Raw genomic sequence first — 23671 nt, forward strand, 5'->3', positions numbered from 1 at the left:
TGGCCTATTGAGCCAACCCAGGTAATCCTCAACTGACAGCCCAAACTTCTGCCCTTAAAGGACATTTGTTAAGTGAGAAGCGGGTGTGTGTGTGTGTTTGTGTCTGTCTTTGGCAGAGGAGAATTGTTTTTCTCATTCATTGATGCGTCATTAAGAGGTTTAAAGCACCCGTATCATCGTGGGACTCAGAAAACCCTTCGCTTCCCATAGAGAAAAGGCTGCAGGCTCTTTTCTGGAGTCATCGCAATCTTTAAAGCGGAGTGTCAACGCATAAAATATTTCTCTGGTCTTTTTAGAGTTGTCAGAAGAGAGGAAGAAAAGGGGAGCAGCGCAACAGCTTGCAAACCGAAAGTGCATTCCATAAATGTTTTCAAAGATAGTAACTAGGTGACCGAAGTGTCTGCCAAGCAAAATTCTAACTGGAATTTTTGATGATTGATGACTCTGGGCTATGGAGGTGTCCCATTGGAGAATAGGAATTATGATACGGGCAGGGGGTGGGGGAAAACCAGGGTCAAGAGTGACAGTGAATGGTGTGCCTCAGAGGCGGCTACACCAGACGTGGTAACTCCCAATAAATCCTTTTTAAGTTTTGGAAATTTGGCTCGAGGCTCATGATTTAAATGGGGATCAATGCCGGAATCCCGATATGGAGTTTTGCGCCCCCCTCTTACCTGGCATGCTCCATACCCAGGTACCGCTGCACTAGGTCTTCCACACCGGGGCTCCACGGGACCACGGCGCTATGCATGATGGCCAGCACCCCTTCGAAGATCAACTGGGAAGGAAAACCCGACTGTTACCCAACTCAAAACATTGCCCATCCCACCATTCGGAGTGGCGAGCTTCGTTCTCTGGGCCCGACTCACCTCCAAGTCGGACATGCAGCCCAAGACGGCTATGGCCTTCGCTTCCCACGATGTGTCGAAAATGGAGGACGATTGTGTGCAGTGGCACAGCAGCAGGTCCTAGGGAGGCGGTGAAGGATTCAGAAAGAGGCAGGGGGAGTTTTGGAAAAAAAAACCCGCAACCCAACAGAGTCGAATGAGATCAGGAAAGTGTCTCTCTCTCTACCTTTATGTACCGCAGGAGAATTTCATCTTTTTCTAGATGATGGTGACTCATGTATGGTTCGATGTACTTCTCTAAAGCCACAGGAATGAGTTCAGCTGCCAGGATTTTGTCAAGCATACGGAACACAATTGTGTTTGTGGTTTCCTAGAGGACGGGGGGTGGGGGTGGGGTGGGGGAAGAACCAAGGCCGATCATTGTTCAGAAGACAAGGGGATCCATACAATATTGGCAGCTGAGCACAAGTCTTCTTCGCTATAATTTATTCTCTACTTTTTTAAATATCCTGCTCTCATTTTTATCATATTCATCATGTTAGACACAAGACAGACACAGACTTCAGAGAGTAATTAGGACTGCAGAAAAAACAATTACTACCAACCTGCCTTCCATGGAGGACCTGTATGCTGCACAAGTCAAAAAGAGGGTTGTGAAAATATCTAAAGACCCCTCACATCCTGGACATAAACTGCTTCAACTTCTACCCTCAAAAAGACTTTATGGAGCACTGCACACCAGAACAACTAGACACAAGGAGAATTTTTTCCCCAACGCCATCACTCTGCTAAACAAGTAATCCCCTCCATACTGTCCAACTATTTACAAAGTCCGCACTACTATTATTATTAATCTTCTCATCATTCCTTATCACCCATCTCCTCCCATTTATAACTATACGACTGTAACTTTGTGGCTTGTATCCTTATGATTTATATTGACTGTTTCCTACTATGATTTGATTGCTTATTGTACCCTATGACTATCATTAAGTACCTGATGATTCTTGATGAATGTATCTTTTATGTATACTGAGAGCATTTGCACCAAGACAAATTATTTGTATGTCCAATCACGCTTGGCCAATAATTCTATTCTATTCTGAGAGACGCTTGTGAGGGTACCATTGCTTTATGAGCCAACAAAAGTTAAAATTTTCAGTGTCAACCCAATGACAGGATTACGCTATTCGCCCCAAACTTTTGACAGATACTTCCAGACTCTCTTTCAGCTCCACGTGGGTTTTATTTTCCCTCCTACCTTTTCAAAATCGCAGAGAGCCAGCCTACAGTTATATTTCCTGTACAGATCTACCAAATCCTGTAAGGCGCTGACCAGGTCCATCAGGCGGCGGATCTCCTTGTCTTCGCTGTCCTTCTGAAAAGCCAAACACAACCGAGTCTCGTTTTCTGGTGGCAAAGCTTCCCTTTTCTCCTTTGTGTACCATCTGGTGTTTCTCAAGCTTTGTAACTTTAAGCTGGGGGGGGGGGGTTTCAAGAATTCCCCCCCCACCCCCCCACAGCCGGCCTTAGACAAAAATACTTACCCAAAAATCCCAGTGGGAGAAAGAAGCCAGTTCGATATCGCCCACATCTTTGCTGGTAAAAAACACCTGTGCCAGCTCAAGACCGTTTTCTGGCCAGTTGGCCTGTTTTTTTGGGGGGAAAAAAGCCCCCGATTAATCGAACACGTCTATGGGAATGAAGAATAACGCCGACTCTAAAGACTTGAGGGCCATTAAAATGCGCTTACTTTGTCAGTCAGTTCTAGGCTTCGAGCACGTTCTTCCAACCACTTTGCTACTCGTTTCTGGAGGAAGTAAAAGAAGTTACCAAGCTGGGTTACGTATTAATCTTCTATCCAGAATCTAATCTTCTTCCCTGGGTGGGACCACAGTTGGGGCCACAAATGAGCCCGAAACTTACGTTGCTAAGCAAGACAGTTGTTAAGTTAAGGTTTGCTCCAGTTTTACCACTTCGTTGTTCAGTGAATCCGTTACGGTATTGATTTAATAGCTGAACAGCTGTTGCAAGGCTGCTGTAAGGCTGATCCAAGGAGGAGGAATCAGCATGGCCATTGCCGCTTTAAGACTGAGGTTGGGTCCCTGGGATTCTACCACTTTAAGAAGCTGTCTATATATAGGCGGCCATGAGAGGCGTATCTCTTTCTCTTCCTCACAGGGGTTTCTGGGATCTTACCTGTCCATGAGGTAGAACTCGCCTTACGAAAGGAAGAACCACCTGCTTCAGCCACAGAGCCAGCCCTTGGGGCAGCATCCCAGGGATTGATTCAAGCAAGTCATCCAGCATTTCTTGGCTGAAGCTGCTTTCCAATTCCGCCTGCAGGAGAGAGATGGCGTCTCAACGGAGACTGCATGGCTTAAATATGGACTGGAGATTGCGGAGCTGCTGGCTTAGTGTCCAGCGAAGAGCCTCTTGAGACCAAGAAAAGGCTCAGAAACACCCTCCTGCACATCTGAGAAAGCCACCAGCCTCCAATATGCAAGGTGTTCTAGATGCCTTAATAGTCAACTCTATAGGACAGAACAAACACACCTGGAAGCCACTTACCTGATGCCTTAGCCAGAGATACTGAGCGGAAGAGAGGTTTCCCGCTTTGAGTTGTAAAAGGATGTAGCCGGCGATGTTCTTATTGTTGAGAAATTCTAACCACGTCGTTCCACTGGGGAGGGAAAAATGCACAATCAACGTTCTCTTGTGCCGAAATGTGGCAACCCACACGTGGAAAGGGAGGCCCTGTTTACAAACAGACGTAGGGCCTCACCTGTATTTCTCTGGCCCGAAAGCCCCATAAAAGGTAGTCAGTTTCGCTTGTGTTTGCAGCACCTGGGGAAAAGCAGAAAAGCCTTCAAGGTTAAAACACGCAAAAAGCAGAAAAACACGAGTGAAAAAATTCAGTAGCAGGTCCTGAGAAAATATATATATATATATTTTGCCGGTGCAGACGGCAATGGAATCGGACAGTGGGGAAGAATGAGGACTCGGACGAGGGCCCTGCATCCAATGGCCAGGACCATCTGGGAGTGGGGTGCTGACTCTGGAGCCTTCTGAGTCTGGCAGCAGCGAGGCAGAAGAACCAGGGGAGCCTGCTCCCAGTGTGCGTATGCACAGAGCTGCTGGAAGGCGAGAGCAGCTGAGACGAAAGGGGAGACTTGGGAGTAAGGCTTGGAGGTGATTGCCCCTCCCAGAAGGGATAAAAGTCAGGCCTCGATGACAAAATCTTTGCAGGAAGCAAAGTCATTCAAAGTCATCTTTGAAGCTCTGCGTTACTTTGGTTGGTTTTTTTTTGTACTTCAGCTGGTTTCTTTTCTAGTTAATTGGATAATTCTGTGTTTGGCAGCATTCCACAGAACTAAAAGGTGGGTGCTTATCTTGGGGGACTGTTTAAGATTAGTTCTGGCTGGGAATGCAAGTAATTCCCAGCGTTGCCATAAAATAGGTTTTGCTTTTAAAACAAGTTTGTGAATAATTACGGTTTACGAAGCCTGGGTCAGAACACTTTGGACTTCAACTCCCAGAATTCCGGGAGTTGAAGTCCACAAGTCCTAAAGTTGCCAAGTTTGGGGACCTCGGCTATATTGGATCTGAAACTTGGCACACAACCATAAGGAAGCCACAGATTTATGACGTGGTTGGGTTCTCTTTACCTCTGTAAGGAGTGAGGCAGGATCCACGTTCGTGAAATGGGTAACAGATGCATCTTCTTTCTTTAGGATCTAAAAAGGGATCGTGAAAATACGTTATTTCTTGTTTGGTGCCCCAAATCCCTGAAAATCCCTGATTCTATGGATGCGCCAACCACAAACCTACCGTCATCCGAGCAAAATTCAGCATTTCCTGGGTGGTTTCGTAGGTCGGCCAAGGGGTATGTATGCAATACCTGACCACAAACGAGTTATCCTGCGGAGAAAGAAATGTGGTGTTTTCAAAAGGCTAAATCTACCCCTTCTGAACGCTTGTATTTACCATGCACATAGGAAACAGTTACCTTTATTTTATTCAAGGTTTCCTTTGCTTGAAGTACAAGTTTTAGCCAGGCTGATTGATCCTCACAACCAGAAGCCAATCTTTCCAAAATAGTGTTCGCCTTCACTTTGTAGACAAGCTGCATTTGTTAAAAGAATTGTGCCAGGTATTAAAAAGTACTTTAGTTGCCCCTTTAAACTATTTCTTTCCCAGTGCTCAGCAAGGACCTCTGTGCTAACTTAATATCCCCCAAATGGGAGGCTGGTTAGCTTTTTACATCACCCGTTCGATAACAACATCACCGTTGATGCCCAATGATGGAAGCGGCACGATTTGCACAATGATGTCACAACATGTATGACATCACTTCCCTCCCTCCCCCCCCCCCTTTAGCAGGAAGTGAAGGAGGATTATTAGCAATCTGTCACCTCAATTTCCAGTCCAAACTGCAGAGCGAAACTCTCCGCCTCGGCAAACTTATGCTTGTGGAGCAAACGGCTTAGTCTAAGGAGAAAAATACCTTTTACCAACCAGTCCTTTGACGTCAGCAAGAAAAAGGTCTTTTTAGCTCAGGGGTTCTCAGCCTTGGCAAAGTCCAAGTGGGTGGATTTCAAACTCCAGAATTCCAGTCGGCATAACCACTGATGAGAATACTGGGAATTGAAGCCCAGCCGCCCAAAAAATTGCCAATATGTCCTGAGATAAAATGTTGTTTTCCCCCTACCATCTTTGAGCAGGAAATGTGGGGTCTCAAACCCAAAGGCTTAGAGATGGCTTTTGTGTATATTCCAGAATAGCTACTTGCTATTCTACCAAATAATATCTACCTGTTCTCGGGTAAGGCTTCCGTCAAGCTTCTCATGAGGAGAAATGAGACGGGATCAGCCGAAGATCTAGAAAGGAAAAACTCTGTTAAAAATAAGAGTGGTCATGACAACGGGGAAGCCAATCTCCACTCGTTCTTTATATAATTCAAGAGCAAACTTACTTTTGGTTGTTTTCGTACATCCCCTCCATAAAGTAAATCGTATCCTGTGGGAGAAAGAAATCTTAGTGGTTCCCTTCAATTCAATAATCACCAGCTAGGTCACCATCTTTCAATTGTGGTTTATTCCCGGATCACCAAAACACAAACCGTAGGGCACCATTAAATGAGAATTCAGAAGCCCACAAACTGGGATTCCTTCCAGATAAAACGCATTTGAAAGCAAGCCCAATTTGGAAAGTGGCTTTTTGTTTTTTTTCAAATCCGATGCACATTTCCCCCAAGGACGGGTTTCCTGTTCGTGTTTTCTCACAGCCTCAAAGATCAGAGGTGCCTACCGTATTTATGACACTCTGCACCAGTGTGGAAACAGGGGTGACTTCCAGAGCATACAGCTGGTCCATGGCTGGCAGTGAAAAAACCACAATGCTCTTCATCTAACAAGACAGGGAGAATAAAAGGGAGAGAAAAAATAAGCCTTGTTTATAGCCAAAAGTCAACCAGGTTCAACAGAAGATATTTTTAACATTAAAAAAAAAAATAGAGGTAAATACCTGTTCAATATGGTCCGGTGTTGTCAGAGCAACCAGCTTAAGATTGGCATTCCCCAGTCTTGAGAGAGGAGGAGGAAGAAAGGAAGGGAGGAAGGAAAGAAGGAAGGAAGATGGGAATCAGGAAGAGGAGGGGAGAGGAAAGAAGGAAGGAAGGAAGGAAGGAAGGAAGGAAGGAAGGAAGGAAGGAAGGAAGGAAGGAAGGAAGGAAGGAAGGAAGGAAGGAAGGGAAGGAAGGAAGGAAGGAAAAGCATTCAATGACCATCAAATATTTCAAGTCCTTCTAATTTAAAACTATTTCCTTCTCATTGAGAAGTGATCACTGTAATGAGCTAAGCCTCCAACCAGGGAAGGCTGACATATTTTTTCAGCCTTTAAAAGGAATATGTGGTGCTTTTTTTATTCCTCCCCGCTGAAATTTACAGCCCGTAGAAGAAAGGAGGCCTAAAGCTCAACCATTTTCGCCGGGTGTGGCTTAAAGGGAGACCTTACCCTCCTCCTGCCGAAAAATCCGATTCGGAGGTCAAAAGAAATTCTTCCATGGGAACAGCAGGGCATTCCCAAGTCAGAGTCAGCGAGTGGAAGTCCCACAAGGACAGCACATCCTACACAAAAAAGAAAAGAAAAAAGAAAAATACCCATTTTAACATTTCGCGTGACATATTAAAGAGCACTTGTCACAATTAAAGTTTGTCCTCACCGTACGGCCAGAATGAAGCCTGGGAAATATTTTTTTTTTCCCAACGGATCAACGGTTATTAAACCTGGCTTACTGAAGATGTGGGAAAGAGCTCTCCCATCCGAGCTATTTCTAAAAATCATACGTGCCTCGTTGTCTAAGACGAACAGCAAGTTCTCCACAACTTGAAGCTTCTTTGCTGCTGGAGAGGAGAACAGACACGTCAAAACACAACGGATGAATTTCCTCCCCAGAAAGCCAAGCCTTTGAACGGTAAGGGCCCCAAGGACAGCACTGAAAATAACCCCCTTCTGCTAATAGGGAAGAGCTTTAGAAGGATGAGCAAATTTACCAAAACTTTAAAAAAGAAAAAGATTTGGGGCAGGGCGAGGAAAGTATTTTGCCAGAACTGTTAGCAATGAAAGAATATAAATCGCACCTTCCTTATCCTTTCTCTGAAATTCCCGGGCTTAAACAGAATCCCCTCCATGATAAATTAAATTCTTAAAAAGCCAAAGAAAATTAAACAAAACAATCAGCACGTGTGTCAACTGAAAAGACACTCCGTTGGTCTTTTTAGCTGCCAGAAAAGGGATTGGGGGAAAACAGTGCATTCCTTAAGTGCCTAGATAATCACCCTGGCAGCCCAAAGTTGTCGGAGCGCAAGATTATTACCGGAGAGCCTGATTGATGACTCTTGGCTATGGATGTGTCCCATTGGAGAATACACATCCAGTGGGTGGGGGGGAAGACCAGGGTCAAGGGGGAAATGGTGTATTTTAGTGTCGGCTGCATCCAGGTAACTCCAACATGGTCACTCCTAATAAATCAATTTTCTTTTCTCTGAGATGCGGCTAGAGACTTAGGATTCGAATGGGGGTGGATTTGTTGGAGTCCTGAGGATATGATTACCTGCATTACACAGGGAGTCCTCCACTTACAACAGCTCGCTTAGCAACTGTTCAAAATTACAATGGCACTGAAAAAAGGGAGTTGTGACTATTGTTCACACTGATGACTCATATTTATGACAGCCACAGTGTCCCTGGGGAGGGGGGAGCGGGTCACATAATCCCCTTTTGCGCCCTTCTGAGGAGCAAAGCCAATGGGGAAGCCCGGTTCACTTAACAACCGTCTTGCTCACTAAAACAAAAGCAGGGATCCGCTTAACGGTGGCAAGAAAGGCCGTGGCCACAGAAATTCTGGGCTCAGTTGTGTTCGTAACGTAAGGGCTACCCGTAGGAATTAACCCCAAACAAATCAGGCATTTTAGATCGTATCTGTCCTTTTAAACAAGTCCCAAAGACTTTGGAAGAACCTAAAGAGCCCGGTAAAAACCCGTCAGGCTGCGAACGCCCAAATTCCCTACCTTGAATCAGGCTTGAATCACCAACATTTTGAATGGAGACCAGCTTTTCAGCAGGATTCACTTCCCAAACCGTCATCGCACAGCTGCCAACCCCCTTTAAGAAAGCCAAGGTTGGTGTTAGAAACCTTTTGCTTCAAGGCAGAAGTTTGCAAACCAAGCCAGCTCCTGTTTCATCTCAGGCAGGCATCCAAAAGGCCACCTCCTCAGACCAAGGCACCTCAAGACAGGAAGGTCCTGCACGAATCCAAAGTTTTGCCAACTTTTCCTACTCCGAATTCAGGGCTATGTGCAGGAATGATCATGTTGTAATCTCCACGCTTTTGAAAAAAGCCAGTGGAAACTGTACCTTAATCCAACGTTCGAATAATGTTTGTGTTACCCCTATTATCAGCGCAAAGGTGTTGGCGGTGTCCTTCGTCACGGAAGTAAAGCAGCCAGCAGTGTGATAATCTTCTACTGAAATGAAGCAGGTTTCCACCTGACTTTGTAACTGTTAAAGACAAGACAGCCGCTCAGATAGCTTAGCAATAGTAATCCAGGCTTTAGGTAAAATCTGTGACAATCAAAAGAATTCAAGCACAGAAACCTCGCAGTCCCTCAAATCATCTCTTAGACTTAGATGCGTGTTGTTTATGTTTTGAAAGAAAGAGGCATGCTCAGCTGGGCCTAAACGAAGCAAGGCTGAGCTTCAGCAGGTACCGTGTGAAAAGAACGCTTCTTAAATTGGCACTGGACATCTGCTGTTTTTATGCATCCCTCACTTGGCAGCGCCTGGCAAATCTTGCCAACACGAATTGTTTTTGTAGTGATGTCCCCAGGACAGCCAGAAATAGCCCCCCACCTTGAAGGAGATGTTATATTTTAAAATGATACGACTGGCTTTCTGCCTTGTGAATAGAAACATCCGTCAGAAAGGCAGAAAAGGGAGGTCTAAATTTGGAAAATGCAGGCATACCTGGCTCTGGGTCCCACTCAGATTTTTTTAAAAGCAACATTTACAATACTAATAATGATCAAGAGCCTCGGATACCTTCTTGGCAGCATTGATGTCCATTTCGATAATGGCTGCATAAAGGAAAAACATTATCAGAAATACTTTAGAAAAGCTTTCCATAATGTCATTTCATCATACCTTTGTTCAACATCTCAATTTTTCAGAAATACTTAATCCTTCGTGCAGCAGTGACAAGGTGCCCTGTAGCATTTCAGGCAGGCAAAGAACAAACGAACAGGAAAAATACAATGCTAAACATAAAAATTGATAGCTGAGACAATGTAGAAGGGCCTACGGAAAGTCCCCAACAGCTACCATTTTCCAAGAAAACTCGGTGACAATTTGGCTCAAATCTGGAAATTGTAATTGTGAATTGTGTCCGTGGCTATCAAGCTTCACAAAACACCCAGGAAAAACACACAAGGGCTGAATCACACAACAGCTGTGACAACATGAACGCAACTGCCACCAGCTATATCTGCAAAATTCAGATATTGGTGTCCTTAGAACAGAAAATATGAAAAGGAAAGTTTCATTTCTTAACATCCTGTATGTTTGGAATCTACAAAGTCCTGGCTTACCTTTCTGAATGTTGGCAAGTGGGAGATGCATAATACAGAAAAAACCTTTGCTAGTCAGAATAAATGCATGATAGGTACCTATAAATTAAGCAGAAAAAAAATATCAAGCGGCATGCCCATCCCTGATTACTCCATCTGTGTACTTTTGAGTCAAGGAATACCTAATCTCTAACTATGAACAAGGAATCAAAACAACTCCACTTCCTCTGAACGGTGAACCAAAATAATTACATCGGGTATATAAACAGAAGCCCAATTTTAAGATTTTGCAGAGGAAACCACAAGGCAGCAAAATCCTCACCGTTTTCTTCACGGGCCAAATTCTGAGTTGTGACCAGATCACCTGAGTTGTGATCTTGGCTTCCAAAATACACTTTCCAAGGTATTCATCTTACCTTCTACGGAACTGTCCATTTCCAGAATGAGATCCAAAAAGACCTTTTCGTCGAAAGAACTTTGAACTAACGCCTAGATGTGGTTTCACAAAAAGAAAACACATCATTGTAATGACAGCTGGGTGTTGAGAGGAACTAGAGTTAAGTAATGATTTTATGTATCCTCGTATACTGATGGAGGCTGAAACTTCCAAGAGTATCTGGTTTGGCTTGTTATGAAAAAATAATTAAAAAAAAAACTTCAGAGAGGGCACAAATGCAAGAGTTCTTATTTTCTATCCCATCAGCACAGGAGTGTGAAGGAAGTAGAAGTCTTTAATCCCATTTTTAAATTAAATCACAGCTGTGGTTAATTGTTATTAGAAATACTTGTATTGAAAGACAAATTAATCGTATTTCAGAGAAAGAAGTTTGCTGCAAAATTAGAGACCGACTTTTTCTTACGGTTGATTTTTGTGAAAAACAAAACTTTCCGTCTCTTTAGATATGCTAAAAGGGAAGCAGGACTAAGGAATGGGTGAGCTCAGAACTTCCTCACGCGGTGCTAAAACTATAGCTCAGCATTCTGTACCTTTATTTCTCAAATAAAAGAAGCGACATGCTTTACAAGAACGGGCAAGATATAAGCAACCTGCCTTAGTTAGCAGGGTCTGTTTTGAAGATACTTGAATCAGGTGTAAGTTCCCACTTCTTTCACCTGCGACCAGGAACTGGCCTTCTTGACACAAGCCAACAATGTCCACCTCCGTTTCTGAAAGGTTTGAAAAGCTAGTCACGTGTTATTGTGGGTCCCCAAAAAGAAAACACTGCAGTACGGTGAATTTAAAAACAACCACAAGATGACTAAAAGATACTCTGGGAAACTGCAAAAGCCGTAAACATGCGATTTCCATATTATTCAACTTAAGACATTTTTCAGCAGTAATTCTATATGATTGATCGGTCTATCTATCTAATCCATCCATCCACGGTATTTCCCTCCCTCTCTCTCTCTCATCATCTATTTTATATGCTATCCATCTCACTACCCATTCATCTCTCTCTCTTTCCCTCTCTCTCTAACATCTCTATCATCTCTCTAACACCATCTATCTATCTATCTATCTATCTATCTATCTATCTATCTATCTATCTATCTATCTATCTGTCTATTCATATCATCTTTCAGTAAAAAAGGAACACAGGAGTAAAATATAAAACATGGAATATAAAATCTAAAATATTAAACAGGAAGATTACAGACATATATATCCAAGCTTGCAAATATACATTTTTTACTTCATCTGCCACTAAGATCCATAGTTCCTGGCCTCAGCCGGAAACTCACCAAAATGAATAAACATTTGAAGAGACTGACAAATATTGTCAAGTACAACCACCGTCCTGTCAGCCACCAACACGCAGCCATCACTCAAATTGTAGGCATTTAATTCCGGGTTAGATAAAACCTGAACAATTTAAAAAATATATATAATGAAAGTCCACGTAGACGAATGGAATAAAAAAGCACACAAGGAACGAATGAGATCTGCGTGCTTGTTATATGTGCGTCAACAGATTAAAACAAAAGAATTAGTGCAGCTATCAACAACTAACACACATTGCAACTATACGTCAATGGTAGTCCTCAGGTTACAACCATAATGGAGTCTGGAACATCAAATCTAGGTTGTAAGTCCCCTTTTTCAGGTTGGTCATAACTTTGAAGTTGTTAAGTGGCCAGTCATAAGTTGAGAACAACCTGTACTGCTATATAATAGAGTTGTAGGCCTGTGCATTTCTCTTTTATAGTTACTAGATCTTTGGATTGAAATTAAAGTTGCTGCACTAAAGGTTATGTTTTTCTGGGTCAGAGAGCAACCGGCCACCATGCAACCCAGAGAAGATGCGACAGCATCATGCGCTTGTCCTGATTTGAGCCTTGTGGGTTTCCACTGCCCCCCAGAACCCTTGTGATGGGGGTCCTTAAGGCTGTCCTACCTTTTTGGATGAGGTTATTTTCACCAGCGTGTTCATCTGATAGAGCGCGCTGCCACATTCTTGCCTGGATTGTATGCTCAGCTGCCCGCTGCCCGTATCGTCACTCGTCAGGAGCTCAACGTCGTCCCACATCTTCGGTTAGGACGATGTTCTGTCCGGCCAAAGTCAGAAGACAAACAAATGAGGCCGTAACGTGCATTAAAGCAAAGAAAGAAATGGCGGTCTGGGTTTGCAACGTTGCAGGATGCAACCTGGGTCGATCATCGGTGACCCAACAAGATTGAATCCTTCAACATAATCTGGGACACGTATATTTGCCTTCATTCGTGAGTTTGCAACGTCACCCATTTATTGGGGGGAACTTTCCTCAATGCAGGAAAGTTAAGATTTTTGTTTTACAACCAGCGTGAATTTCTAAATCTCCTCCTGCTTCAAGCAAGCTGCGTGGACTTTTTTTTTTAAAAGCCAAAGCACAATCAATAACTTTCACTCTGTGCTCCAGAGCTCCATTTCTCTAAAATTAATATTTTCCTCGTTAAACCCACCAATAAGCGCCTGCACATGCATTCAACGGCCACAGGTAATAATGTCGTTGTTCTGGATTGCACCTCTCTGGTTTTAACCATGGATTTTTGCAAAAACCCTTTAACTTTTTTGATAATGACTTTTATATTAAATCAAAGCAAAAGAGAAGCTATTAAGCAAAACAACAGACATGCACTTCCCAAAATATGGGGCAGGTTTGGTGCAACCCTAGCGGGAGGACTGTTTAGTACTATATATGTAGAGAGAGAGAGAGAGAGAGGGAGCAAGGGAGAAAAAGAGAGAGGAAGAAAGAACAGAATGAAAAAAAGAGAAAGAAAAAGAAAAGAAAGACAGAAAGAGAAAAGAAGGAAAGGAAGCAAGGAAGGAAGGAAGAAAAGAAGAAAAGAAAGAAAAAGAAAGAAATATATACTATTATATTATATTATATTATATTATATTATATTATATTATATTACATTACATTATATTATATATTTCCTTTCCTTCTTTTTTCTTTCTTTCCTTTTTCTTTCTTTTCTTCTTTCTTTCTTTCCTTCCTTGCCTTATATATATAAGTTTTATATTATATATATATATATATATTTCCCGATCGGGCTCTTCCCAGGCTGGGCAAAGCTTCCCCGGGTGAACTCCCACCTGTCGCCCAGCTCTTAACGGGCGTCCGGCAAGACCAGCCCGCCGACGGGTCCCATCTACCCACTGACGCCGCTCCCGAGGAAGCCGCGCAGCGACCGAACCGCCCGGAGATTCAAAGGGACCTTTTGGATTTGGCGGGAGTTCTCCCTGCGGTCCGCAGGCGGGGCTTAGCCGGCTACGGCGGACCGCGAGGGCCAAACTTCACCACGAAGAGGGCGCCCCCCCCCCCAACCCGGGGAGATAGGAAGAGGGTAGAGGTGTCCTTTGTCCGTCGTGATTCCCTTTCCCTTGTGTGAGGGACGCTCGGGGGCCCATTCCACAGGCTCTCTCGAGGTCATTCGGGCCCCTCAAAGGGCAAAACTGAGGAGGATTGGGCGCAACCGAGAAAAATCACTCCGACATATTAAGGGAGGCTACATTCTCTTTTTTAAAGAAAAAAAAAGGGAAAGAGAGCGATCAGATCATATTTCTGTTTTAATGTTACGGTTCCTTATTCGGAGCCCGCCCCGTCTTCTTTGGGGCAGGAGTGCCGTAAAAAGAGCCAAAGCAGAGAAACTATCAACCGCTCCATTCTACCAGGTATATCTCTAGGTTCCCCCGTCCGCGCAGGCGCAGAGGAACTCTTCTTCCTCCCGCCTCTCTCCCGGCTACATCCGGGCATATCCCAGGCAGGGGGCGGGGCCGAGCTGAGAGGGCTGCCCGTCCAGTCAGTTGCTGAGGCGCTGCGCGTTGCTCGCTGAAGGGGGTCGAAGCCGCGGAGGAGCCGGAGGTCCCGCTCGGGGCCCGCTTCCCCTCCCCTGCACCCCGGCATGGCGGTGAGGCTCCCCGGACGGCTTCCCGGGTTGGCGGAGGGAGAGGCCCAGGCGGCGGGCGGAGCCGCCTCGGATGGAAGGCGCCAGACAAGATGGCGCCCGGCCGCCATGATGGGCCTCCGTGAGGGGGGAGGAGGGAGGCGGTACCCCTCCCCCAGCGCGGCTTCTCGAAGCTTCTCCGGCGGCCTCGGTGGGGGGGTCCGGGCCTCGAACCGGGTGCCTCATGGGGAGAAGCGAGTGTCGGCATTCCCATGTTTGGCTTACACGCCTCATACACGTGTGGATGGTGGGGGGGCTTTTGTGGGGTTAAAGCGGGTGTGGATGGGTGGATATAGATTGATAAAAATGAAATAGAGACAGGTAAAAGATAGACAGATATAAACGTATATAAAAAAGCAAGAAACATAAATATAAAAAAGATAAAAGTTATAGAGGTATATTAAAAAGAAAAGATATAAAAATATATTAAAAAGATATATAAAAATATATAAAAAAAAGACATAGGCATGTAGAGTTATATAAAAAATTAGAGATATGATATAGTATATAGAGGTAGATAAAAGGCAGATAAAAGAGGGAGATAAAAAAGGAATGGAGATAAAAGATGTGTATATAGATACATATACCCCTACAAATAGATGTGTGTATGTTTGTGTATGTAGATACAGATGTATATATACATCTTCAGTACGCATTGACATGTATGGATCTGAAGCCTTTTTTTAAATCAAATTTTATTATGGGATGTAAATGATCAGTGTGGAAAAGAACAGGTTGTGTTTATGGATGCAAAGGCTTGGGTGGTGGAGGGCTGTTTAGGGTTTATTATGGGATGGGAGAGGAGACCAGGCCCATTTGCGGCTCTTTTATAAGTATAACTCTAAGAAAAGTAGCTGGTATGCTGGGCGCATGTGAATCTTTTATATACATATGTATGTATGTATATATATATATGATTCACATAAGATACATATACGGATGTATATGTGCGGCAGAGATTGGGGATAAAAAAAAAAAGAGGTGCCAGTAGGACAGTTTGGCTTCTGCCCTCTGTAGCTGCTCCTGATGGAAGAGGAAGATGCTACATTAATGGTTTTAAGGTATCTTTTTGTGACCCTGGGGTCCTGTCTTCTCCGGGCAAACGAAAGGGGGAGGAACCCTACCTCCTTTATTTGTATTTATTTCTTCATGCTGTGTGTTCTCTTTGATGTTTTGAGTGTAATTTGTGAAAATGATAATAATTCTTACAGGGTAACTAAGGTGGGATGAGTAATACACCAATTTGCAGTTGAATTAATGGTATCAAGTTCCAATAGCTTTCTGGGTGGGGGGAGCTATGAACTTCAGGGGGGCTTGTATTCTATAAGTAAATATTTTAACCTGGACCTCAGAGACTTCGGAATAAACACATGATAAAGGTTGCATAAAATTAAGCGTTTAGGAGCTTATGGTTCCTTAGCATTTATTTAGCAACAATGCTTTTTATGTTTTTATTGATCGGTTAATGCTATTCTAAGTTGACAATGTTAAATGTTGTTTATGACCTGGTTTTAAAGCCCTTGGGGTTGAACAGCTCCAGTTAAGTGCTCTACTCTCAGCTGGGGTTTAATTTGTTTGGAATATTCCTAAAATATAAACAGGTCTTTAGTCCCAAGTAAAGCACAGCTGTCATAAAATCCTTTGCATTTTTTCTATCTAGTTTTTCACCCCTATCTAGTTATTCATCCAGCCTGATAAGAAATTATTTAATGGCAAATTTGTATTATTCAGACTTGCTGCAATAGTCATGAGGAGGGTAATTTAGTTTCTAGAGAAAGCTATTAAGAGTTGTGAATTTAAGTGTGAAGGAAGTCAGACATATTGTTTATTGTCATTAATGTAATATGTGCTGTAAATCGAGTCATTTTAAAGAACTTGAGGTAGTGCCCCATGGCTGACGGAAGAGTAGTAGACAGTCACTGTACTGCAAATCTTAAAAGTTATTTCATTTTAAATTAGGCTAGTGATTCTGAGCGAGAGGCAAATCCCCCAGAGAAATCATCTCCTGAGAGAGAGAAGAAAAAGGAACGATCAGATGCATCCAGTTCACCTAGAACTTCAAAACACCATTATTCAAGGTCACGTTCCCGATCAAGAGAAAGAAAACGAAAATCCGGTATGAAAGTCTCTACCTGTTTGTTAAATTTTGCTAGTGGAAACACCCTTGTGGTTTAATGGTTGCCTTAATTAAGGTTGTAGTTTCTTGCAATCTCAGTCACTTTAAAATATTTCAATTCAAAATGTAACTTTTTGGAATGTAAGTCATAAATGATAACATTCTATATTCAAGATAGAATGGTGAATTAGTAAAATAGACCTCAGAATTATGCTGAAGAGAGCCTTGTATCAGGGAAGGAGGATGCAAATATTAACAGTTCCAGCTGTTTTAAATCTGTAAAATAGCTTAAGCGTTAATATCACAGGGATTGGAACTTATGTCGATGGGGATGATATTTTAAAAACTATATTGGGTGACTAATAGATGCTTTTTTCTTTAGATAATGACGGGAAAAAATACAGAAGTCGGAGCAGAAGCAAAGAGGTAATTAATACTTTGTAGTGCTTGGGTATTTGTGCAGGACATATTTACAAGTATGTCATAGCATGTATAAATCTTAAGATATAATTGTCTAAATGGTAAGTACCAAAAAAAAAAGTAAATTCAGAAAGTGCTTGGAGTGAATGAAGCATGAATGAAGCCATCTTTATAACGAAAAGGTAATAGTTGACCCCAAAAAAAATTCATGTGGAGATTTACTGTGGAAATTACCATGATAAATTTTTTTAATATAATTGATTTCTCACAGAGCTTCCATTCACCAGAGTTCAGCTAAGCATTTGCAAAAATCTTTGCCCATCTCATTTCACCTCCACCCTCAAGTTTTTTGTCACTGTTTGGGTGAGGACATAATTGGAGTTCTCCTATGGTGGGGTTTGTCCATAGGAGAGGAGTCACAGAGATGGAAACAAATGGTTTTGAAGGCAAAGTAAGGGGATTGAGATGAGGAAGCCATTGTTAGGAACATTGCTAGGGGAATGACCGGCCTCTGGTGCAGAGGGGGTTTCGGCTCAGGAGCATCAGCAGTAACTGGAACATTCTGCTCGATAGAGCATTAGGTAAAATTTATTTAGGTGGGATCAGAGATTTCCCCCCCCTCCCCGCAATGGAAGCTCTGTTTAAAAAAAAAAGTAGGAGAATATTTGTGAAATTGACTATATTGTTTAGATCACATGATAACATTTCTATAATAAATCATACTCAGCGTGCTAATGCGCGAAGAGACTGAACTGAAGACGCTCCAGACTCAGATAGCAAAATTATAAGCCTACTTCATGATAAGGTAACTATTAGTAATTCAAACTCATATTTCCCTTGCAAAGAAATTTAAATCAGTTTTATTGGATATAATGGTGTTTTTAAAGTACATGCTATATGTTTAGAAGACTATTCCATTATGTTTTCAAAACGTATTTCCCTCATAATAGAGGGAATAGAAATAGTTCAAACTAGTTAAGAACTCTATTGTTTTTTTATTTTAAATTCCAGGGGAATAACTGCTGTTAGAATTCGATTTTTCTGTTGATGTTTGACCCAGTATTTTTAGGTGATTGTCCTAATTTGTAATGCTTAAGGACTAATTAAGTAAAGGGTTATTCCTAGTTCTAGTAATTGTACATGTTCCAAAAAGGAAGAGGAGAGAATATGGACATCACACGGTATTAGAAAAACATCCACCACAGTCCATAAATATACCTCTACCTTGACAGTTGGGTTTGTTCCACCTTTGTGAGCTTTTCTCATTTTCAGTATGCAACAAGAAGTACTTTACACTCCTTCTTTAACCTTCAGTGGGTACCCAAACAATTTCATATTAAAATTTAACCATAAAAGTTAAAATAATAATTGTGGTGGCTTAACATTTAGAATAAAATGGTGTAATGAATGAATAAGTAAATGATTGAATTATATGTGTGTAATATTGGCTTTGAGTGAGGTTACTAGGACCTGAAAGACTTAAAGAATTACATGAAAATGTTAAGGATTTCCTGTGCAATTGCTTCTAAGTTCCACTTCCAGTAGAATTTATAGAGAAAAATGTATCTGGGTAGTGAAAGTACAGAAAAGGAAAGTTGCAGAAAACCTTTACCCAAATTTTTAGAAAACTAAACACTGAATGGTAAAGTGTCTTATAAAGAGCCCAAATTGTTGGAGATTCAAAACATGGTCTGGCTTGAACGCTGGTTACCTGACAGACAAGATTTGGGCTGGGGATCCACTGTACCACCAAACCTCAGGTTGGCTGTTGTAGGAGGATGGCCTGTAAATCTCCTGCCATGTTGCTGGATGAGTTTTTTAAAGATTTCTCTGGGGTGCCGAGAGAGCAGCATGTTTTCTTTTGTGGACGAGGCCATCAAACCCTCAGAACAGCTGTTCCGTCTCGTGATGTAAACCTGGCTTGTGGCAGGAGATGTTTTAACCTTGTGGAGCAAGATTTAAGTCAAGCAAGGGGGTGGGGAGGAATGGTAGGTTCACCTCTGCAACATTGCGTAGATGGTGGTGATGTTAAAAGAGATCTCAGTTGACTGGGGCCACGCTCCTAAGGTTACTAATGTTGCATCAACAACAACATATCATTCTTGATCTTCTAATGCCCATACTAACTCTTTTTGTTGCACTATTTTCCTGAAAGAACCAACTTCTTCTTAAAACAGGCACGAAGACATGGGTCCAAAGAGAAGTCCTCCAAGAAGCACAGAGCTGAAGAGCATAACGACAAAGACCACTTTTCAGATAAAGGGAGAGAGAGCCTGAACTCTTCGGAGAATGGCGAGGATCGGCACAAGCGCAAGGAGAGGAAGCCCTCCAGGGGACGCAGCCATTCAAGGTCTCGTTCGCGGGAAAGGTAGATTCCTAGTTTCCTTCCTGGTGGTTAGTTTGGAAAGGATCCCGGAGACGGTTGACCCCGCTCACGAAAGAAGGGGAGCCGTGAATTTGCCTACTTGGTGAATGTTTTTGTCTTCTCAACAAACATGCAGTGGGGGTAGAACATTATGTGTCTTTGTAACTGGATTTTGTGGCCACCACAGGTTAACAATTCACATAGTGACTCCCAAGTGCATTACGACCATTGTTCACACTTACGACCATTGCAGCATCCCTGTGGTCATGTGATCTACATCCGGATGCTTGACAATTGACTCACATTTATGACGGTTGCAATGTCCCGTGCGTGTGTCACGTGATCCCCTTTTGGGACCTTCCGTAAGCAAAGGCAACAGGGAAGCCAGATTCACGTAACAACCATGAGGCTAATTTAACAACTGCAGAGATTCACTTATCAAAATGTGGCAGAAAAAGTGGTAAAATGGGGCAAAACTCACTTGACAGATTTGTCACTTGGCAACATGAATGGTGGGCTCAATTGTGGTCGTAAGCCGAGGACCACCTGTATTTGTTTCTTCAGCCTAGATACAAACTCTTATAGTTAACTAGATTGAGGATGTCTTGGATTGCTTTTCTTACAATAGTTATGCCTTAACCTCTGCCACGGATTTTTCTGTAGAATAGCAATGCTGACTCGTGTTTCTGCACTCCTTCCAGGGGAATATCTGCTAAATAATATAAGCCTAAAGACTTTCTCAATTATCTTTAAAAAAAAAATACTCTAAGCGGAACATAATGCAGATAATACTTTTATTTGCGGGTAATTAAATGGAATAGTCGAACTTGGAAACATTAACAGGGATTTGGCATGTGATTCCAGGCGGCACCGTAGTCGAAGCCGCGATAGAAAAAAATCCCGCTCCCGAAGTCGAGAGAAAAAGCGGCGTGTGAGATCCAGATCTCGATCTAAATCCAGACACAGGCATAGAAGCCCCAGCAGAAGCAGAACCAGGAGTCGGAGCAGGTGTGTTGATGCTTTTTAAAGGATAAAATGTAGAGGGAGTGATAGGGAATGGGAGAACATGCTGTTCAGGCTCATCTGTGGCCTGATGTATAATTGTGAAGAAAGGAAAAATGAACCTCTGTGGTTCTGAACAGGGAAAGAAAGAAGAGACCCGAAAAACCACGAAGGTTCAGCAGAAGTCACAGCCGAACTCCGAGCCCCCCGCCTTTCAGGGGAAGAAATACAGCGATGGATGCTCAGGAAGCCTTGGCCAGAAGGTACGAGGCACATTTTGATTTTTCTTTGACATTTTTTCTAAGGTGGTTTTCATCACACACACACACACACACACACATTATTAATAACTGTGAAACTGGAAGTGGGAAAGTACTTCAGCCCCTTTGTCTTTTTCATCAAATGTATCTGTTGAAATCAAACTGAGAAGCAGCAACAGAGAAAAGAACTAGGTAATCTTTTGACTTGCGTGCGGCTTTTTCAGCTTCTCCTTGCTGCTTTGTTTCTAAATGAACAGTACAGTACTGAAGTCGGGAAATGAGAAAAAAACCCTTTTCACGTCTTTCTGCATTGTTATTCCTAGGTTGGAAAGAGCAAAGAAATTGCAAGAACAGAGAGAGAAAGAATTGGTTGAAAAGCAGAAGCAACAGGAAATGGTCGCCGGTAATTGAACTTCCCTTTAAAATAAATGGCGCTAATAACACAGCACTAGTTTTATTTCATTTTGATCTGTCTCTAGACTTCCTATTCTACCTTTTTTAAAAATGCCAGAAAAAGTAGAATGTTACGTATTTGGACAAAATCTGGTAAAGACTGTCTGCCAAAAGAATTTGTACAAGTTTTTATGACTTGTGAAGCTGGCGTATTAGACAGCCGCACCATTCTTCTTTTTGAAGAATAACGGTTTTCTTGGTTTCAGCGGCAGCTGCCACCGGCGGGTCAGTCATCAACGTCGCAGCTCTCCTGGCGTCAGGGACACAGGTCACTCCTCAAATAGCCATGGCAGCTCAGATGGCAGCCCTGCAAGCGAAGGCTCTGGCCGAGACAGGAATAGCCGTTCCCAGCTACTACAACCCAGCAGCAGTGAACCCCATGAAGTTCGCCGAGCAGGAAAAGAAGAGGAAAATGCTGTGGCAGGGCAAGAAAGAAGGGGTAATTCTCCTTTAGGTGTTACCTTTGATGGGTTACCCATGGGGAGTCTGCACGGTAATGTTTTCGGAGGCAGATCAGGGCTATGCCTGGCTGTGCAGCTCTTCGCCGTTTTTGGAATTCTAAGATGGAAATAACCTTGAAGGGCTCATTCACAGGACCAGAAATGGCCAAGATGATATAATAACTAGTTGCTAAATAAGCCCTTGTGTACTGAAAGTTTGAGAGGGGGTGAATGGGTTAGAGAGGAACGGTAAAAAAGAGAAAACTACTTTTTTACTTGAGAAATCTTTTTCCAGTTGCTACATGTTGGCTTTTACTTCATTTTTTTAAATAGGATAAATCACAATCTGCGGAAATCTGGGAGAAACTGAATTTCGGAAATAAGGACCAAAACGTCAAGTTTAGGAAGTTGATGGGTATTAAGGTAAGTGTTTCTAAAATGAGCTATGTCTTTATGCCAGAAAGATCAGCGTGAAGAGACCTGTGTGGTCTTGGGCAAGGCCTACAGGCTAAGAAACAACACTTCAGAGTGGTCCATGGAGTGAAGTCCCATTCTCGAGGTAGCTGGATGAGTTAAATGATAAGCTCAAACAGTGGGAAAATACAGATTTGGATTAAAACGATCTCCAGGGGATCTGATTTCATCCTTTATATACTGCAACTTTTCAGAGCAGATTTGGAGAAGCTCAGTTGGGGAAGAGACTGCTTTTATGCTGGTGAAAATTATGGGAACATTAATGGAGACGTTGCAGTGAAGCTTTGCCCCTGAATCTTTGTTGTGTGCTTTTGTTGAGCTGGGTTCGGCGAGCCCTTTCGGTTGATGCTTCTCTTCTGTTTCTCCTAGAGCGAGGAGGAAGCCGGGGGCAGCAGTTCAGTGGACGAGGAGAGTTATAAGACTTTGAAACAGCAAGAAGAAGTCTTCCGCAACCTGGATGCACAGTACGAAATGGCCAGGTCACAGACACACACCCAAAGAGGAATGGGGCTGGGTTTTACGTCTTCGATGCGAGGAATGGACGCCGTTTGAGGGAAACGCCTTCGGGCAGCTTTGAGACTCCGACCAAGATTCCGTGGTTGAGATGTTGGCTTCCTCCTCGTTCACCGAAAGCTGGCATCCTAGCTTGCATGGGTGTTAACATTGACTTTTTATTTATTGACATTACAATTTTTTTTGTAAATACCAGATCAGTGATAACTGGTGTCCCATGTTGTAATCAGGTTATTATACTCACTTCCATTATACACACGCCAGAGCTCCAGAAGGACGCTTCTACTTTGGTTTTCAAACAGAACAGCCGAGGGTGAACTCGCCACACGGATATTTTGTGTCTCTCTCGTGTACTTTTTTGTACTTTAAACTTGTACAGTTATTTTCAACTCTTGGAACATAAAAACACATTGTGTTGGTGTTAAAAACTAGCAGAACGGGCCCGTTGGGTACATAAATGCAGTGCAACAACCTGGTTAATAAAACATGTTTTTTTCTCAAGTAGTATTGTATTTAAGTTTAGTGGATAAATTATTTCACGATTTCACAGAGTATATTTTTTAGATAAACGCTCATCCTGAGGCAGGAAAGTAGAGGATAGAATTTAAGTAGCAGACCAAGAATACTGCAGGTTCTTGGTTAGCTATATCAAAATACTATATCCTAATTATGCTCGTCTTATCCAACAATTCTTTCCTCCCCGATTTAAGTAGTTTCGTTCTGTGAAAGCTCTAGTTGAATACTGTAGGATAAACCCCTCAAAGATACTGTGTTTTAATAGCCATTGCCAGATCAGGAAATATTTTAACAGAATGTAAAAAGCGAAATGTAAAGTCCTGTACAAATATTAAACGTAAGACAAGAGGTGGCAGCAGTTGTGGAGGAAAGGACCTCAGGCATGTGAGGAAACAGCCTCTTATAAATAGCCAAAATTTGATATTGGCATCACCAATGCCCCGGGCTGACTAATCCGTCATATTAAACCTCAATATCTCCCCACGCCCAACAGAGGCAGGTTGAGAATAGGGATGGCGGACGGATTAAAATCCCCAACGTGTTCGAGGATCACAAGTGTTCAGAATTGCAGTTTTATTTGGAATTTGGCCAAAAACAAACCAGGAAGCGTGTGCTGTGATTGATGGTATCTGCAGAGGCAGTTTTTTTATATCAAAGTAGCAGGTGCTGATAATACTCTTATTAAATATATTAAATTTAAAAAATACGTA

At 42.7% G+C, this 23671-nt stretch overlaps 2 protein-coding genes across 4 annotated transcripts in view; one reads left to right on the forward strand and one right to left on the reverse strand.

Annotated features, from left to right (window-relative positions):
• The window catches only part of KNTC1 (kinetochore associated 1), a 33535-nt gene extending 19866 nt beyond the window's left edge, over nt 1–13669 (reverse strand). The window contains exons 1-28 of the mRNA XM_026719345.2: nt 13552–13669; nt 12370–12520; nt 11717–11837; nt 11025–11140; nt 10390–10462; nt 9995–10072; nt 9450–9484; nt 8799–8909; nt 8420–8513; nt 7200–7252; nt 6864–6976; nt 6375–6432; nt 6159–6257; nt 5824–5867; nt 5663–5728; nt 5264–5339; nt 4858–4974; nt 4680–4769; nt 4517–4585; nt 3634–3695; nt 3420–3531; nt 3048–3188; nt 2602–2658; nt 2396–2497; nt 2110–2226; nt 1075–1218; nt 870–968; nt 675–778 (exon numbers count right to left, since the gene is read on the reverse strand). Of these exons, the coding sequence (XP_026575130.1) occupies nt 675–778; nt 870–968; nt 1075–1218; nt 2110–2226; nt 2396–2497; nt 2602–2658; nt 3048–3188; nt 3420–3531; nt 3634–3695; nt 4517–4585; nt 4680–4769; nt 4858–4974; nt 5264–5339; nt 5663–5728; nt 5824–5867; nt 6159–6257; nt 6375–6432; nt 6864–6976; nt 7200–7252; nt 8420–8513; nt 8799–8909; nt 9450–9484; nt 9995–10072; nt 10390–10462; nt 11025–11140; nt 11717–11837; nt 12370–12501 (2483 nt within the window). The 5' untranslated portion in view covers nt 12502–12520; nt 13552–13669. The remainder of the gene's footprint in view (nt 1–674; nt 779–869; nt 969–1074; nt 1219–2109; nt 2227–2395; nt 2498–2601; nt 2659–3047; nt 3189–3419; nt 3532–3633; nt 3696–4516; nt 4586–4679; nt 4770–4857; nt 4975–5263; nt 5340–5662; nt 5729–5823; nt 5868–6158; nt 6258–6374; nt 6433–6863; nt 6977–7199; nt 7253–8419; nt 8514–8798; nt 8910–9449; nt 9485–9994; nt 10073–10389; nt 10463–11024; nt 11141–11716; nt 11838–12369; nt 12521–13551) is intronic.
• A 559-nt stretch (nt 13670–14228) lies between these two features.
• Nucleotides 14229–22946, forward strand: RSRC2 (arginine and serine rich coiled-coil 2). Of its 3 annotated transcripts, XM_087913311.1 has the most exons (11): nt 14229–14366; nt 16362–16518; nt 16901–16944; nt 17666–17743; nt 19094–19306; nt 20168–20311; nt 20446–20568; nt 20889–20968; nt 21225–21457; nt 21792–21881; nt 22302–22946. In XM_087913311.1, exons 4-11 carry the CDS (start codon nt 17736–17738, stop codon nt 22482–22484), a joined length of 1074 nt encoding a protein of 357 aa, XP_087769437.1. In that variant the 5' UTR covers nt 14229–14366; nt 16362–16518; nt 16901–16944; nt 17666–17735; the 3' UTR covers nt 22485–22946. The 3 variants fall into 3 exon arrangements, with proteins under 3 accessions (XP_087769437.1, XP_026575137.1, XP_026575136.1); XM_026719352.2 differs by lacking the exon at nt 17666–17743; XM_026719351.2 differs by lacking the exon at nt 17666–17743 and having other exon boundaries at nt 19116–19306.
• The last annotated feature ends 725 nt before the right edge of the window (nt 22947–23671 follow it).

This window comes from Pseudonaja textilis, chromosome 15 (assembly GCF_049901715.1).
Source record: "Pseudonaja textilis isolate UNSWEBS1 chromosome 15, rPseTex1.2, whole genome shotgun sequence".
Lineage (NCBI taxonomy): Eukaryota > Metazoa > Chordata > Lepidosauria > Squamata > Elapidae > Pseudonaja > Pseudonaja textilis.

What these genes read in the sequence shown, in the direction of transcription:
- RSRC2 (XM_026719351.2), top strand. An exon ending in GCAACAGGAAATGGTCGCCG is followed by an intron (nt 20,969 to 21,224) that starts GTAATTGAACTT and finishes TCTTGGTTTCAG; the next exon opens with CGGCAGCTGCCACCGGCGGG. An exon ending in GGCAGGGCAAGAAAGAAGGG is followed by an intron (nt 21,458 to 21,791) that starts GTAATTCTCCTT and finishes TTTTTTAAATAG; the next exon opens with GATAAATCACAATCTGCGGA.